We start from the raw sequence: 17667 nt of genomic DNA, 5'->3' as shown, positions 1-17667 counted from the left end.
ACCCAGGAAAAACCCAAGCTGGGGTATCCCCGTGAGCCCCTTGTTTTTACTGAGATGGATCCTGCTCCCCGTCAAGCATCCCAGAAAAGTTGGGTTTAGGGTCCTCGCCTTCTTTTTTCTGTCTTTATTTTTATTTCTTTTAGAGATAGAGTGTGAGTGAGGGAGAGGGGAAGAGGGAGAGAGAGAATCCAAAGCAGGCTCCATGCTCAGTATGGAGCTGGTCGCAGGGCTTTGATCCCATGACCCTGGGATCATGACCTGAGCCAAAATCAAGAGTTAGACACCCAGCTGACTGAGCCATTCAGGCTAGGGGCCCTGCCTTCTTGGCAGGTAGTGGGACTGTCAATTTGCAGTTGCTTTTAAGCTCTGAGCCCCAACTGAGGTCCCAGTGGACGTAACATGCTTTCCTCCAGCCCGCTCTTGAGCTGGGGCCCTCTCCCTACCCACTCCACTTGAGCTTCTGACCTGCCTTTCCCAACACCCAACCCTGGGCCCGGGCCCCTGCAGGTGAGCCAGCCTGACTACTTACTGCCCCAACAAAGCCGACCCCCTAACAGTTCAGGCTGGACAGAGACGAGGCTGAAGCCACCCAAACTCCACCAGCAAAATTAATAGAGTAGCTCACATTTATTATGAATGCCCAATGTGTGCCAGGCACTGAGCTGAGCACTTTTCCTACATCTGATCATTAAATCTTCACAAGTTCCTACAAGGCAAGTAACATTCCCTCCATTTTACAGATGAGGAAACTGAGCCTCATAGAGGATTAACCTCTTGGTCTGAGTTTCAGGGTAAAAGGTAACAAATAGTGAAGCTGGGCTTTGAACTTGGGTCAACTTAACTCCAGAGCCCATGCTCCTAACTAGTAGGTGATACTAAACGTCAAGAAAACAAAAGCACATAAGCCAAACAAAACACTATCACGACAGATTTCAAAAACAGCCACAAATTCCTGCCCTTCCTGCATCCACACCTTTCTGCAGTGTGACACTGATATTTCTCCCTTCAAGAAGAGGGGCTGATTTCTTCACTCCTGGAATCTAGGCATGGCCATATGCCTTGCTGTGGCCAGTGGGACATCAGCAAATGTGATGCAAGCAGAGGTTTGAAAAGTGATTCAGGGCACCTGGGTGGCTCAGTTGGTTAAGAGTCCGACTTTGGCTCAGGTCATGATCTTGAGCTACGTGAGTTCGAGCCCTGCATCGGGTTCTGTGCTGACAGCTCAGAGCCTGGAGCCTGCTTTGGATTCCGTGTCTCCCTCTCTCTCTGCCCCTCCCCTACTCACACTCTGTATGTCTCTCTCTCAAAAATAAATAAACATTAAAAAAGAAAAAAAAAAGAAATGTAGTTGCACTTGGGGCCTGTCCTTCCTTGATGTTGTTGGGAACCCTGTGGCCATTGCCATGTAAACAGGCCCGGCCACTATGGGATGAGAGACCACTGGCCCCAGCCAGTATCAGGCCAACCGCCAGGATGTGAACAAGGCCGCCCTAGACCAGGCCGTCCCAGCCAAGGTGTACCCTGGCCCCAGGAATCAGACAAGCTAATCCAGATAAAAGACCTATCGACCCACAGAATCACAAGAAATAGTAAAAATTCATTGTTTGCTTCAAGCTTGTTACACAGCAAAAACTGCTACAATCATAAACCAAAACAAACAAAAAAATAAATTAAATGCATTAAGGGCAACAAAATGAATAGTCTGATTGGTGGTCTTTACTGCCCACTGTGGCTCAGTAATCCAGACAAGGGTGGGGGGCGGTGTCTTTGGTCCTTTTTTCTCAGACTGAGGAGGGGAATCCCCTGCATCTCAACTTGTGAGAATCAAATAGAGGTAGACCAAATCTCCTGGGGGAGGAGGAATAAGGCAGGGAAGGGAGGAGAGAGAGAGAGGAGATTGGAGGGGAAGAGCAGAGAACAGGAAGAGAAGGGTGTAGGTGTTAGGACATATATCAAGGACCTCCCAGAGTCAATACAGACTTTGCCCCAGTCCCCAGGCCCTAACCCAGAGCTGCAGGCTCTCTCATGGGAACCACCTCTAAACAAGGGGGAGAAGTGGAAACTAAGAATGCCCAGCTCCCTCCCCAGCAGCCTACCCCAGGATACTAGTCTGGAAAGACCTTTCACTTGGCATGGGGTCCCTGAACCATGGCCCCTAGCCCACTCTGTGTGGGAGAAGGACCAGTCCTACCAAGATGCTTTGGGACAGGGACATAGAACACAAAGTATCTAAAACTACCAGTCTAGCACCCAGGATTTTAATCCAAGTTGGTAAGATCTGAGGCTCCTGGGCCAGTGACATGTGTGGTGGTGGTAGTGGAGGGTCTATCCAACCTCAAACCCATATACTTGTTCAATGTGTCCTAGCGGACAGAGCAATTATTCCCATTTTCCCGTTGGTGAGTTCACCAGAGCTGGAATCTCAATCCCCATTCAATAGATGGGAAAACTGAGGTTGGGAGAGACAGCAATTGTCAAAGGCCCCAGAAACAGTAAACAACAGTCAACTCTGGAAGAGAACGCTTGAATGACACTTGTATGCCACGCCTGTGCTGAGGACTAAGACTGGACCACTCAGTTCCAGTGACTCCCAGGGCTCGGCTTAGGGAAACCCCACATTTCCCAAACCACCAGAACCCATGGCTGGGGCGGGGACAACTTTGCCAGAACTCATTTTCCATCACACCCATCTCCACCCACTCAAGACTCTCCCACAACTCTCTCTGGTCTCACAGAAGGTGCAGGTTCCCCGGGACTTGTCTGGCAGCATCCAGCATTGGCCCTTCCCAGGAGAATTCCTCTCCTGGGTGTGCCAGGACCGTAAGCTTGAACGTTTCCCAAGGACGACTCCAAAATAAATTATTTCAGACTTAACAGAGGCCGCTTAATAAATTCCACTCTTCCAGTTTCTTTGGGTATTTTAGAAACTGATTTATACATACAATATCTCTCTCAAAATGAGACAATCAACACAGGATAAAATTATTGAGTTATGAAAATAGGGGTCAGATGGAGGTGCAGTGCTTTAAATTAAACCAGCAAAATGTATCTTTCATACTAAATTGACTCTTTTTGTCTTGGAAATGAATGTTTAATCAGTTAAGACGCTGAAGTCGAGGGAGAAGCTTTAAGCATATTTAATTTTGTAAAAGGGGCCCAATTCCAATACTGCACAGGATTCCTGCCAGTAGCCATACCTTAAAAGCAGAAAAGCCGGCGGCCACGCACATCAGGAGGCCACCAGGCCAGGGTGGGGGACCAGAAGGAATCGGCGGCCTCTGGACCAGAGCCGAAAGGGCTGGGCATAAACGAGATGGCTGTCAAACGCTCTGGCCTCAACCACATCTCCAGGAACAACATCCTTGATGCATCTCAACCTGTCCAAATAGCATCTGTGACCTCCTGCCCATCGGAACACCTGTGCCGCCTGCGGCCCTGCAGCCCAGCTGCTCCATCTCTCAGGCACCTGGTGAAACTGAGAGGTGTATGGGAGCAGACAGAGCTGGGCTGGAATTCTGGGTTTGTTTCTCAACAACTGTGTGACATTCATTCATTCATTCATTCATTCATTTATTCATACAGTGTTTGTAGAAGCTGCTATGTGTCAGCTCATCACTTCCTAAAGGTGCCTCTTCTGGGCACACATAGCAGAAACAGAGTCTTCACCTGTCTCTCTGCCTGCTCCAGGAGTTCCTCAAGGGCATCTTGTAGGGGCGGCTGGGTGGCTCTGTCGCTTGAGCATCTGACTCTTGGTTTCTGCTGTCACGATCTCACGGTTCATGGGCTCGAGCCCTGTGTTGGGCTCTGTGCTGCCACCATGGAGCCTGTTTGAGATTCTCTCTCTCTCTCTCTCTCTCTCTCTGCTCCTCCCCTACTCATGCTCTCTCTCTCTCAAAATAAATAATAAACATATATTTACATATATGTTTATACATATGTTTATACATATATTTACATATATAAACATATATTTACATATATTATTACATATATACATATATATTACATATATACATATATACACATGTATACACATGTAATATGTAATATACATATACATATGTAATATACATATATATTACATATATTATTTACATATATTTACATACATTATATATGTGTGTGCATAAAGGGCGTCTTGTAGACCCAGGGCTCAGACAATGCCTGGTGCTTAGCAGGCTCTCAATAAAGGCTGCTGCATGGTCGATCACCATACCACAGGCTGAAAACAGCTCCCTAAAAATGTCAGGTCCTAATCCCTGGAAGGTGTATTTGGGAAAAAATCTGCAGGTGTGATTAAGGTAAAGCTCTTGAGATGGAGGGATTATCCTAGATTATTCCTAAATGCTATCACAAGTGTCCTTATGAGAAAGGCAGAGGAGACTATACTGACATAAGAGAAGGCCATGTGAAGACAGGCCAGAGGTTCGAGTGTTGTGGCCACAAGCCAAGGATGGCCAGCAACCTTCAGAAGCAAGAAGCAGCACGGGATGGAATCTCCCCAGAGCTTCCGGAGGAAACTCACCCCTCCAGACACCTTGAGGTTGGCCCAGTGACACTGATTTCAACCTGTAGCCTCCAGAGCTCTGAGAGAATCACTTTCTGGTTGTTTTAAGCCATCATGTTTGTGACAATTTGTTAGAGCAGCCACAGGAAACCAATACAATCACCTGCCTGCTCCAAGCCTCCGTTTCCTTATTATAATGTGGCACTCGGTTCTTGGGAGCAGTGTGTGAGCAGTTTGTAAAGCCCTCTGCACCAGGCTTGACACCTAGCAGGTGGTGAAGCAAATTCCAGCCCCACCCTCAGTGTGCACGTCCATATGCACACAGACACACACCTGCGTCCTACAGCTCAGACAAATTTTAAAAACTTGTCTCTAAGGGCGCCTTGTCTCTCTTCACCAGACAGTCCCGACAGATGGACCTGTGCTTACCCGGTTTCCCATTTGCTCCAGTAGCCCTCCCCTGGATAAGAAAGTTTAGCTTATCTTTCATTACATAACAAGGGAATATAAAACTCAGCAAACCCTTGAAAACTAATGAAAGAATTCAAGCTATCTGAATTTGTGAAGCATTAACATGAGCTAGTTTTAAAGAAATATGGAAAATGACTCAAAGTGCCTATTTGGACCGAGCCCAACCAAAACATATCCTAGGAGGAAGGATCAGAAGATCATTTTTGATTAACAGACAGCATTCTTTGTAATTATCAGAGCTACTGTAATCAGGTGGCCCTACAAAAGTACCTGAGAGTATCTGCAATCTGTTCCTTTAGGTAAGGGAGGTTCACGGAAAACATTGCCATTTGGTTCCGGTGGGAATTCATTGTTATTACTACTACTACTAATAATAAATATTCCCTGATCGCTTGCTCTCTGCCAGGCATTTGCTAAGACTGCACACATTATCTCAGATACACTTCACTGCAGTCTTGAGGTGGGTACTGTTATGATTCCAAGATAAAGGAATGAAGCTCGGGAGGTGGAGCCAGGATCTAAGGCAGGTCTGTGAGACTCTGGAGCCCACACGCTAGCCACTAACCCACTGTCTCCCCTGTCCACCACACCAGAGGCCCGCAGCACTGCCGCCCAGGACTACAGCCATACTCACCCCTGCATTCACAGCCCTTCCCAGGGCACATGCCAGAGGCGTCTGCGGGCCCTGCCCTTGCTTGTGTTACCATAATTCCCCAAAAGAGATGGTCTGGAGTAGTGATGCCTTGTGAGCAATTAGCCGTGCAGGCAGCTAAGGCACAGCATTCTAAAAAAGTGGAATTAAAAGCATATGGCTCTGGAATCCTGAGGTCTCTTAGAGAAGAGGAAACCAAGGACCTGCATTATTGATGGGCCCCAAAGAAAAGCATTCCTCAAAAAATGGAGGATCCATTTCCACTGAGCACTTGAGTCAGACCCTGAACGTTACAAGATGTGGAGCTTGAGTTGGCTGCCTCCCTCTCCCCTCTGCCTCTCCCTCCTTTTACTTCTCACCTGGATTCAAAGAAGAAAAAAATGTGATGTAGTTTACAACAATACATAGAGGATACCAGCTTTTTTTTTTTTAAGCAAGAAGATTTGGTGATAATAAGAGTAAGGAATAAATAAAACACAGTCAAGATTGTTAGAATACACACTGCATGCCCAAAGGTCCCGGGCATCAGCTAGAATTGGGCCAAACACGTGGCTGTGGCCTCTGAGTATCCCCTGCAGAGATGAAAGTGATCCACCCAATACCAAGTGATTCTGATAGGAAATCAACTATGAAGTCCCTTCTCCTCTGCCACTGGTGAGTTTGTGACCCAAGCTGACAATATCAAAGATTGTTCCTCCTGGACACAATGGTTGGTCCAGCCATGCTCCGTCGTGGTCCCTCCCACCTCCATCCAGAAGACCCAGACTGCCACTTGCCAGAGATGTCAGGGAAGATGTTGGTTACCAGCAGCCACCATGCCTGCTGCGTGTAAATGGGCATAGAATAGGGACCTAATGACACTACTGGGGTTTCTGGATCCAGCCATGCCTGAAACCCCGTGTCCGCCCCTGGATATTTCAGACTTTTTTGCGTAAGCTAGTTTGAGATTGGTCCCTGTCACTTAGAAATGAACTTAAGACTTGTGACTAGTATATAATATTAACTGTGAAGGAAAAAGCAGAAACTAAACAGGAATCATAGTTACTCAGGAGAAGTACTACAATTCCCTTAAGGGTCTTTTTCTATTATACAAGCAATGCTGTGCTAGTTTTCTATAGATCTTGATTGTTCAAATCCGCCATTATGCTAAGAAATCATACATTTCCTTTTCATGGGATTCAGGACCCTTGTGGTCCAGGCCCTGCTAGCTCTTTCACCTCCTCTTTTTCTCTTGCTCCAAGTCCTTTCTCTCCAGACCTATAAAGAAAATGAACCACATGCTGTCTCCAAGCATGACGCGAGCCCTCCCGCCTGTTACTTTTGTACATGCTGTTCTCCCAACCTGGAAAGTACTTTCCTGCCCTAGTCTGCCTGCCGCATTTCTACTTATCCTGAAAACTTTAACTCAGGAACCACCCTCCTCCCTGGTAGTTTAAACAAGATACAAAATACAATTTTTTTTTAAATTTTTGTTAACATTTATTCGTTTTTTGAGAGACAGAGAGAGACAGAGCGTGAGCGGGAAAGGGGCAGAGAGAGAGAGGGAGACACAGAATCTGAAGCAGGCTCCAGGCTCTCAACTGACAGCACAGAGGCAGATGCGGGGCTCGAACCCACAAACTGTGAGATCATGACCTGAGCCGAAGTCAGATGCTTAACCGAGCCACCCAGGCGCCCCCAAAATACAATTATTTTAAAACTATTATGATTCTATTTATATAAAATGTCCAGAATAGGCAGATATCTAGAAATAGAAAGTAGATCAGTGGTTACCTAGGGCTGGGGGTTGTAGGGCTGGGGGTGTTGAGAATGATGACTAAGGGGTACAGGGTTTCTTTTCAGGGTGATGAAAATGATCCAAAATGGACTGTGTTGATGTTCATACAACCCTGTGTATCACCTACTGAGTTGTATACTCTAACAGGGTGAGTTGTATGGTGTGTGAATTCTATCCCAATAAGGCCATTATAAAATAAAAATAAAGATGAGATTATACCATTAGAAATAATGACAAAACAAATAATACCAAGATATTATAAAGAGAGTTCCAGAAGCTACCTGTGTGAAGACACAGATTATTCTCCATGCCCAGCCCTCATATTCTTCAGACCCCCATGCAAACATCCAAGCCCACACCTTGCACACAAGCACACAAAACATTGGCATTCTGCTTTCTTAACCCATTTCCCTACTGTAACCAGCAGGAACAATGGTGGGGGAAAAGGACTCACCGTGGGCAGCTGGCCCGACAGCAGGTGGCTGTCCTGGGCCAGCATGTTGGACACCATGATGGCTGGGAGGTCCATGGCCTGGTAGGAGTAGGCAGGGAGGAGTCCGTTGGGCGTGAGGCCGTGGCACAGCGAGTGGTAGCCAGCTTCGTGGTCCCCCAGGTGCAGGAGGGATGGCTCAGGGAGGTTGGGAGGTGTTATCGGGGGGATCTCATAGTCTTCGTTGCTCTCGCTCTGGCTGTTGTAGGTCTAAAACATCAAAGGGGCATATTGTTAGGAGTCAGTGTCTTACAACCGCAGAACATGTTTAATAGCACCAATAAGAGCAGCAACAATGGTAACAACTTCTTGGCAAAGGAAAGAAGGGATGATCCCTCTGCAAGGCAGACAGTCAAAATGGCCCTATGACTTGGTCAGGTTCCTGCCCCATCTCTAAATGGGTGCTCCCTCTCACTAGAGGGTCTGTATACAAAAACCTGCCCTCTCGGAGAATGGGACCAGCTCTTGTTCCCTCCCCTCTCTTCTTCATTTTCCATTCAGATCTGGCCACTGCAGTCCACTTTGATCCCATCTTCCTATACCCACCCATTTTACAGATGGGAGAATTCAGGTCCAAGAAGAAAGTGGCAGAGGAAAGACACCAGAGGAAAGACACCAGAGGTACTGGCTCCGTTGGAAGAGCATGCGCCTCTTGATCTCAGGGTTAAGTTCAAGCTCCATGTTGGGTGTGAAGAGATTACTTAAAATCTTAAAAAGACCAACAAACAAACACCAAGAGGAAAGTGGCCCATCCAAGGTTGGTTGAAGAGTTGGGATGGAGCTGAAGTATCCTGATTTCCTGCCTGGTAGGCTTCCACAGCAGTTGGATGCCTTTCCCTTGTGTGCCCTGAACACCCAGTCCAACTGGGTCCTCTCTTGGTCTTTCGCATCTTGGTAAATGGCACAAACATCCCCCAGGAGCACAAGCTAGGAGCCATACTGGGCACCTTCCTCTCTAATCCTTGTTTGTTGTTTTCTCCACCTTACTGCACTGATAAGGAAGCTCCAGGACGATGCTGAATAGAAATGGTGAAAGTGGGGACCCTTGCTTTCTTCCTTATCTTAAAGAGCTCAGTGTTTTACCACTAAGGTCAATGTTTGCCATAGGCTCTTACAGGAATTCTGTAACAGAGTGAGGGCATTCCTAGTTTGTCAAGGTGTTTATTTTTCTTTCAACTGTGCATGGGTTTTTGTTGTTGCTGCTGCTGCTGCTGCTGTTGTTGTTGTTGTTGTTGTTTTTATTGGACTCCTGCTCCCTGCATCTACTGAAAGGCTCAAGTCACTTTTCTCCTTTAATACAGTTAATATGGTAAATTACTTCACTTGGTTTAACATTAGAAAATGTTCAAGCAACCTTGCATTTCTGGAATAAACTTGGTCATGATGTATTACTGTTTTTATGCATTGCTGGATCTTGATTGCTGACATTTTGTTCAGGATTTTTGCATCTAGTTCATGAGTGAGACTGGCCTGTAGTTTCCCTCTTTTCCTTCTGCCCTTATTGGGTTTTGGTACCGAGGTGATGTCAGCCTGGGGGATCACTCCCCTTTTCTATATTCTGAAATAGATCAGGGCTCAGAGAAAGGATGTGTGCAGACGGGAAGATGGATATGAGAAAACTTCTAGGAAAGAGCAGTTAGGGGACACTGAGGACAAAGGGAGGGTGTCCAAAGGACACCTGTTCAATCAGCATTCTGGAAGAGTGACAGAAGGGAAGAGGAATAACTGAAGAGATAATGGTTGGGAATATTTCAGAACTGAAGAAAGACACCAGAGGTACCGGCGAATATAATGGTAAATCTTAGAACAATCATAATACATAATGTGTAAAGGGGGGGAACCCCACAATACCAGAGTAGAACATGGGAAATAACATCTTTCCAACATCCTTGTTTTCTTTGATAAGTTAAATGTGTATGTTAGAATAACTAGGGTAGTTGAAGCCCAACACAATACCTGCTTCCTGGTAAGTAGGCTCCCAGTAAATACTTGTTGGATGAGGCCACTGAGTGCTAAGGGTGAGTAGGATTTGAGTAGAGGTGTGGCGAGAGCAAGGAGCACATGGTATCTAAACACCTCTTTGGTGTCAAAACTTTTCTCCTCAGGCACCATGTTTGAACCTCACCACAACTGCCCGGGGAAGAGCCCTGCTTATCTACAGAAACATGCTCCGAGAGGATAAGCGCCTTGCCACACTCACACCCATCCTTGGACCCAGAGCCCAAGCCATCTCTTGCTCACTGGCTCCCTCTGCAGGGCTGCTGCGGGCTTATTTCACAGATGGACAACGTGCAGTCTGGGAAGAAGTGATCGTGCTGGTGGCAAAGGACATTCACAACCATCAGGAACGGGACCTAGTCTTCTGCCCCCAAGATCTGGCTCCTTCCCATCACATGAAACTGCTTCCAAGATCTGGACCAGGACTCAGGATATGGGGCGGGAAAGGCTTGCATAGGTTTGGGGACTGACCCCTGCCTCACTGCTCTATATGTACGCTCCAATCTCTTTATTGCATGATCATTGTCCCTCTCTGGATTCAGTTTCTCCATTTGCATAAAGAGAGGGGAGGATGGACTCATCTCATCCATCTCAAGCTCCGTGGCTAAAAATATTAGCTACTCGATCAATATCTGTGGAATTGAACCTAATTCAATAAGGGACACACAGCTGGTACCTGAGGTTAACAGAATAGCCAGGGGAGGAGACCAAGGAATACTCAGTCCCTCTTGATGAAGCTCAACACATAGGTGGAAACCATGTCCTGGTAAGTCTCAGATCTTTTGTAAACAAATTCCTCAAGCTTTTTTTTTTTTTTAATCAAAAAATGTAAGTATCTAGCATTTATTGAGCATATAGTATATGCCAGGTGCAAGCACTTTACAAACATTTAATGAGTTAATTCTTACAACAACCCAATGAAGGAGGTTTCTGGTATTATATGCTCCTTTTATAGATAGAGAAACTAAGACACAGAGAGGGGAGTTTACTTGCCCAAAGTCACACAGTTAGAAAGAAGCCTAACTCCAGTCACCTTCCCCTTCCTCCAATTTATACTGTCTCCAAAGGAAGGTAATGTGTCCTTTCCTGTGACACAGATCCTAAGAATCTGGGTGCACATAATCCTTAGTTGCAGTGCCAAGTCATGGCCAAATTGAGGGCTTGGGGACCAAGAAACAGGCTTTGATCCAGCCTTGTTATTGAGGAACTTGGCAAAGCAACACCTCCTTCTAAATGGTGCAGATCAAAAGCACATTTCCTTACACAGGACCCCAACCCAGCCCTCTTTCTTACTGTCTCTTACCTAGAATAATAACCCTCCTGACCCTTGACCACCCATCATGCAGGGTGTTTTATATGCATGCCATCTCCAATTCTGTCTTTGCTCCATAATCTCCTAGGCATGTGACACAAAACCTGGAATGTGCTCATAATACCCCAGGCATGTCTATAATGACCTCCTATGTTTCCCTAATTACAAATGTGTGCCTAATATGACCTTGGATAGCTCTCTAAACTCCCCAGGTATATCTACCCTGGTGTGGGTTATCTCCCTAATTCTCCAGGTAAGTCTACCTTGACATGGATGTCTTCCAGGTTCTCCCGGGTTCCCCAGTTTTTCCAGCTTTATTAAGATGTAATTGACATGCAATTAATTCTCCAATTCTTAAAAGAATCCTGTATTTATCCCCATTTGACAAATCAGATAATCAAGATCTAGAGGCTTCACCCAGGTTACAACACTAGGAGGGAACAGGGTCTGATCTGTATCCTCTTCAAGGAGTCTCCCGGCACCATCCCCCACTGAGACTCTGTCCACTCTGCACCCAGTGCCCACCTCCCAAATAAATACATTCTGATCATTCCATGCTTAAAAACTAGTACACCTCTACTGGAGAGTGTCTGGGGGTGGGGGAGAGAGAGAGAGAGAAAGAGACAGAGAGAGAGAATCTTCCAAACATCTTAGCATGGTTCCCTGGGGGGATGAAAATCGTTTTTCAGGTTGCGTTTTGATGCACTTTGGTGGGTGTCAATGCAATTTTGCCTTTGAGCGCACCTCCTCCAAGACAAGGCGCCCACAGGTCAACTGGCATACTGTTATGGTTAAGGCTATGAGTGGTACAGGGCTTGGTGAAGGGAGATGGCTATAGAGGGGCAGAAAGGACAAGGGGCCAGAGTACCACCAAGTAATCAGAAATGGTAGAGGAGAGAAAGCTCTCTGTGACCCTCTTTGCTCTTCTATGCCTAGCACCTTGCTTATAAGACCCCCATCATGATATGAACCCAACTACCCACCCTTTCTCACCCTCACCAAGAGAACTGAGCAAGCTTCGATCAAATTTCACCAGAAATCATGGTCACCAGCTCTCTGTGGTGTTTCCATACTTCTGGGAAACACTCCCTCCCAGCTTGTTCATTTCCACGGCGGTTCTCCCTAGACTGTCTTCTTTCCTCATCCTCTAGCACCTTCTCTGCCCCTTCGCCCAGTGCAGATGACCAGATGACCTTCTACTTCCCAGGGAACACAGAAAATAACTCTAACAGCATCCTGATGCCAGAACCACAAACTTGCCCATTTGGTACCAACTTGCTTCCTGTTGTGATGCCAGAAGAGCCACCCCTCTTTCCTAAGGCCAAGCTCCTTGCTTCTATAGGCGATGATCCTTCCCCATCTGTCCAAGGACCTTGGGCATCCCATTAACCCTTCTTGCTCCTGGCTTTTTGGCCTCCCCCTCTGCTGGACCACTGTCATCAGCACTAAAACATGCCCATCTGTCTCTGGTCTTGCACACTCCCCCATCCCTCTCCAGCTGCTACCACCTCCTTCTGGTCCATACCTGTCTTCTTAAAAGGGCTGTCCTCACCTGTAGCCCCCTCTTCCTCATCTCCCAGTCACTTCACAGCCCACTGGGACCTGCCTCCTCTGCCATGTTTCCAGCTCCAATCTTGGCACCCATCTGAGCTCCAGATCTGAGCATCTAAACACCTCCCCTCACCCAATATTTTCACCTCTTGTCTCACAAACCACTCAGGGTCAACATGTGCAAAGCTGTAGGTAGTCATGTTGCCCTCCCCTACCCTGCACCTGTGTTTCCCTCATCCAGTCCTCCATCCAGTTAATAAAGCTACAGACTTGGGGCTTACCCTTGGTCATTCCTCAAATCTAGTGAAACTCCTCTAAACTATCTTTTCAACATACCCATTTTTCTCCATTCCCACCGCCACTGCCCTGGTCCAGGCCACACTGTCTCTTACCCGGACAAATGCAGCAGCCTCTGTCCTGGCCTCCCACAGCCCACTCCTTTCCCTGCCAGTGCATCCCCTCCATGTGGCCAGAGGGGTCTCTAGAAAGACGATCACCCCAGCATGCCACTCCCATGCTTACAATGCTTTTGATGGCTCCCCACTGTCCTGAGGATAAAGCCCCCCCAGTCCCAAACATGGCTCTGTCATCCTCACGTGGCTGCTCCCCACCACCCCTGTAGCCACAGTGACCTTGCCTGCCTCCAGGGCCTCACGTAGGCTGTTCCCTCTGCTGGAATGCTGTGCCCACCACACGCTGTCCCTTCATCTAATTTCTACTCACCTCTCCACAACAGGTTGGTTTAAATGGTTTCCCTGATACTCTCTAGAGTGGCTCACAGCCCCTTACATGCCTCCAGGTGGCTCTGCATTCTCTTTGGAAGCACTCATCAAACCTGCAGTTAACTAACTGCTTACATAATTATTTGGTTCAAGTTCAATGTGAGTTCTGCTAGGACAGCCCTTGTTGGTCCTGTTTCCCAGAACCTGACACAAAGTAAGAGCTCAAGAATAATTAGTTGAGCGCAGGTATGAGCCAGGCCCCAGGGCAGACGCCATGAGCATACACCTCACTCAACCTTTGTGACTGCCCTGGACACAGGTGATATTTGTCCCCACTGCACAGGAATACAGTGTGTGGTGAAGCTCAGGAGGGCCTGAGTTTGAATCCTGGCTCTGCCACACTCTAGGTATGTGACTTGAAGCACACTACTTAACCTCTCTCTGCCTCAGTTTCCTCATCTGTGAAAGGAAGGTAATAACAGCAGGTGCTACAGGGCTGTGTAAAAAGTAACTGTGTAAAAGTCCTGACTCACCCCTCTCAGTGCCGGCTGTAATTGTCGCCATTGTTGCCCTTGATCAGAGTTCTAGAGATGTTAAGGAACTACTCCAAGAACACACAGCTCATGTACTTGGTACCCTCACTGTGAATGGTCTGCACTCCTCCTCCGCATGCCCCAGGCTTGCACACCATGGGGTGATGTCTGTCTTTGGCCTGATGGGCTGAGGGATGACTGGTTTTAGGTGGGACTCAGCCATGGGCCTCATATCATCCCAGAAAGCAGGGTCCCAGGAAGCCTCCCCCTGCTCCCCTGCCCATCCCGCAACAAGACTCCCCTCTTCACATTCCCCCTCTTCGGCCCCTTGCTTGTGCTCCCCACAGTATCACACACATCTCCAATTATCTTTTATTCTTTACTTCCCTTTTACTTGTGACCCCCTCCAACCCCACCCCGACCCCCTGAAGACAGGGACCAGACTGTCTCGTCACCAGCACCTAGCATAGCACATGGTACACAGTAGGTGCTCAGTTAGAATGTGGTGAGTGAGCACATCAGATGGGGAGGGTACCAGGCTTCAGGTTGAGAGCTCACCTAGGTCCCTCCCGGCAGACTGGAAACCCTTCAGTTATCCATGGCTCATGTCTCTCTCCACCACCGCCTTCCTGCCTGCTCCCTGCCCCCACAGCTCCCAGAACAGGTGCTAGTACGGAGCATGTGCCCAATGAGATTTGAACGACTGCACGAGTCCATTCCTTTTTTTAAAACCCAAAACCTCAACACACTGGAACCAGCCCAACCAGCCAGAAGCCTTTTGCAAAAATAAGCATATGTTGTATCCAAATATTGGAATAACACAATTATGACAATTCATTTAAAAAGGCGATTAGCACACTTAAAAATAACTAAACATGCAAACACTACATGTCTCCCTCGGATGCAATCAAATCCTAAATGCGTGACACCTGAATACCAACCCGCTTGGCTACTGCTTCTTACTGAGCACCTAGCGTGTGCCAGCCATTGACCCCAGCTTTTCCACACGCGTTCTCCATTTAACCCGCATCTGTTCTGCAAAGAACTCACATGACTATTCTCTCCAGGTGAAGAAGGGGAAGCTCAGAAAGTGGGGGTGTCGTGTCCCTGGTACGTCCTGGATGGGATTCAAACCCAGGTCTTGTGACTCTGAATTCAGCACTGTCCCACACTGGATCAGAGGCTTCTTCAAGATTCATTTCTCACTCCTCCTAAGAAAGAGATGGGCTTCCCTGCCTCCACCCTTGCTATGGTCTTTTCTCCCTCGGGGGCCAGAATTATCCTGTTAAAATGTCAGATCGCAGCACTCCTCTGCTCACCACCCTCCAGTGGTCCCCTTGTCCCTCAGAGGAAGAACAGGGTCCTTACAATGGCCTCCTACCACATGCCATATGGTCTAATGCCCTCATGCACACCTCTGTCTCCCTCACCTCCCTGACATCCCCCACCATTCTCCTGGTTCATGCCACTCTGGCCACACGACGCATGATTCTGCCTCAGAGCCTTTGCACTGCTCTCTGGAACACTCTTCTCACAAATACTCACACAGCTCCTTCCTTTGCCACTCATGTTTACTGAAATATCCCCTTCTCAATGAGTTCGACCCTCACTGTTCGATTTAAAATCGCAAACCATGGCCATGATGCATTTTCTGTTTGTTTTGATCACTTTTGTGTGTTTATCAATTTCTAACACCTTACACATTTTATTGATTACCTGTCTCACCCCATTAGAATGTCAGCTCCATGATGGAGGAGATTTTCATCTGTTTTGGTCATTGCTGTATCCCCAGTTTCTTCAACAGTAATGAGTGCTCAAAAAGTAAATGAATGAGTGAACAAATGAACTTCTCACCAAATGCCAAGAAGCAAGAATAGTAAGAAAATGAATGGACTGGCAGACCATGAAGATTCTCCATGTGGGGGAAGGCTTATCTTGGCTGTGACCCAGGGGAAGGACAGGTGGTTTGAATCAGGCCAGCATTCCTCCTTCCCCAGAAGTGGTGCATGAAAAACCATAACTGATTGTCCTTTGTGGGGAGTGGTTGAGGAGAAGAACCATTGAGGCAAATGGCAGGGCCAGGTTGTGAAGTTTACAAACACGCAAGAAGTTAGAGCTCACCAACCACACAGAGGTGGGTTATGAGGCTGCGAGAATCACCTTGTTCCCCAATTTCCCCATTTGTGGTTCTCTTTCCAAATAACTAAGGAATGGGAATTCAGAGCAGAGCAATATTTCTCGGGTAGAAGGGGCATGCAGAAGGACAGACTGCCACAGGCTCTTCATGCACCAGGAAGGGAATTCCAGGAAGGGAAGAATGCTAGGCTGATTCCAGTATGTGGCTTTCCCTTTGGGTCAGGAAAGGGTAAGCCTTCCCCTGTAGTTTCTAGGAGGAAGAGTCTTCAGTAAACATCAAAGGCAATGACTCCTTGAGATGGGGCGGGGTAAACAGGGGCAAAGGGGAGGTCTCTGGGCCTTGAGGAGGGGCTAGAGAAGAACAAATCCAAGAATAGCCAATGGGCCAGAAGCCTGTTGTGGTGATAAGCTTATGTTCTATGAAATCATCAGAATATACTCTTTCACTTACTACAACAAAATGACAAATCAAAAATTCATCCATAGGGAGTAAAATATACATACTGTGTGCATGTGTGTGTGTGTGTGTGTGTGTGTGTGTGTGTGTGTGTATTCTTTCAAATTGTTCCTTTCTGAAGCAAATACTGTCAAAGCTCAAACCTAGAGAATGAAAAGTAAACCCAAAAAAGGAATTTTAGAAGGAGTGAGCTCAGAAACCACTACAGTTTATATTCATTCAAAATAGCTATTGTTAAGGTGACTGCAGGATTTAATGTGACTATTTTATAAGGATTCCTAAAATAGAAGAGATAGCATAGGATTAAGAAGTTAATAATGATCACCAACTAAAAATCTGGAGGATTTCAGCTAGAAGCTGTGTCTTCTTTCCTTAAAGAAGCAAATTACAGATACTGATTAATTATTTACAGTGTAAGGAAAAGTTGTTTAAATATATTTGTTACAATTTTTAAACTTTATTGAGGTGAAATTCCTGTCACATAAAGTTAACCATTTAAAAATTAAGACTTCAATGGCTTTTAGTATGTTCCCAGTGTTCTGCAACCATCCCTTCTATCTAGTTCCAGAACATTTTCATCACCCCAAAGGGAAACCTCATAGCCATTAAGCAGTTTCTATTCTTCCTGGCCCCTCCAACCCCTGGTAACCACCAATCTGCTTTCTCTTTCAGTGGATTTACCTATTCTGGATAGTTTTATATAAATGGAACCATATATGTGACCTTTTGTGTCTGGTTCCTTTCACTTAGCACAATGTTTTCGAGGTTCATCCAGACTGTAGTGTGTTATCACTTCATTCCATCTTCTGGCTCAATAATATTCCATTGTATGTAAATACCACAATTTGTTTCTCCATTCATCCACTGATGGACATGTGGGCTATTTCCATCTTTTGGCTGTTGTGACTAGTGCTTCTTTGTGTATATATATTTGTTAAGAGTCCCTCTTTTCAGTTCTTTTGTGTATATAGCAAGGAGTGGAATTGCTGGGTTTATGGTAATTCTACATCTAACTATGAGAAACCATCAAACCATTTTTCACCCAGCAACATCTGAGAGTT

General features: G+C 46.6%; 1 protein-coding gene across 5 annotated transcripts in view; it reads right to left on the bottom strand.

The window, feature by feature from the left end:
* The window catches only part of TOX2 (TOX high mobility group box family member 2), a 134844-nt gene that overhangs the window by 40581 nt on the left and 76596 nt on the right, over positions 1-17667 (bottom strand). For all 5 annotated transcript variants that reach the window (XM_060618374.3, XM_060618365.3, XM_060618378.3 and 2 more), the window contains one exon: positions 7862-8107. In XM_060618374.3, coding sequence (XP_060474357.1) covers positions 7862-8107 — 246 coding nt within the window. The remainder of the gene's footprint in view (positions 1-7861; positions 8108-17667) is intronic.

Source organism: Panthera onca, chromosome A3 (assembly GCF_046562875.1).
Source record: "Panthera onca isolate mPanOnc1 chromosome A3, mPanOnc1 haplotype 2, whole genome shotgun sequence".
Taxonomy (NCBI): Eukaryota; Metazoa; Chordata; class Mammalia; order Carnivora; family Felidae; genus Panthera; species Panthera onca.
Note: the sequence above shows the minus strand (reverse complement) of the source record. Positions and strands in the feature narration are given on the sequence as shown.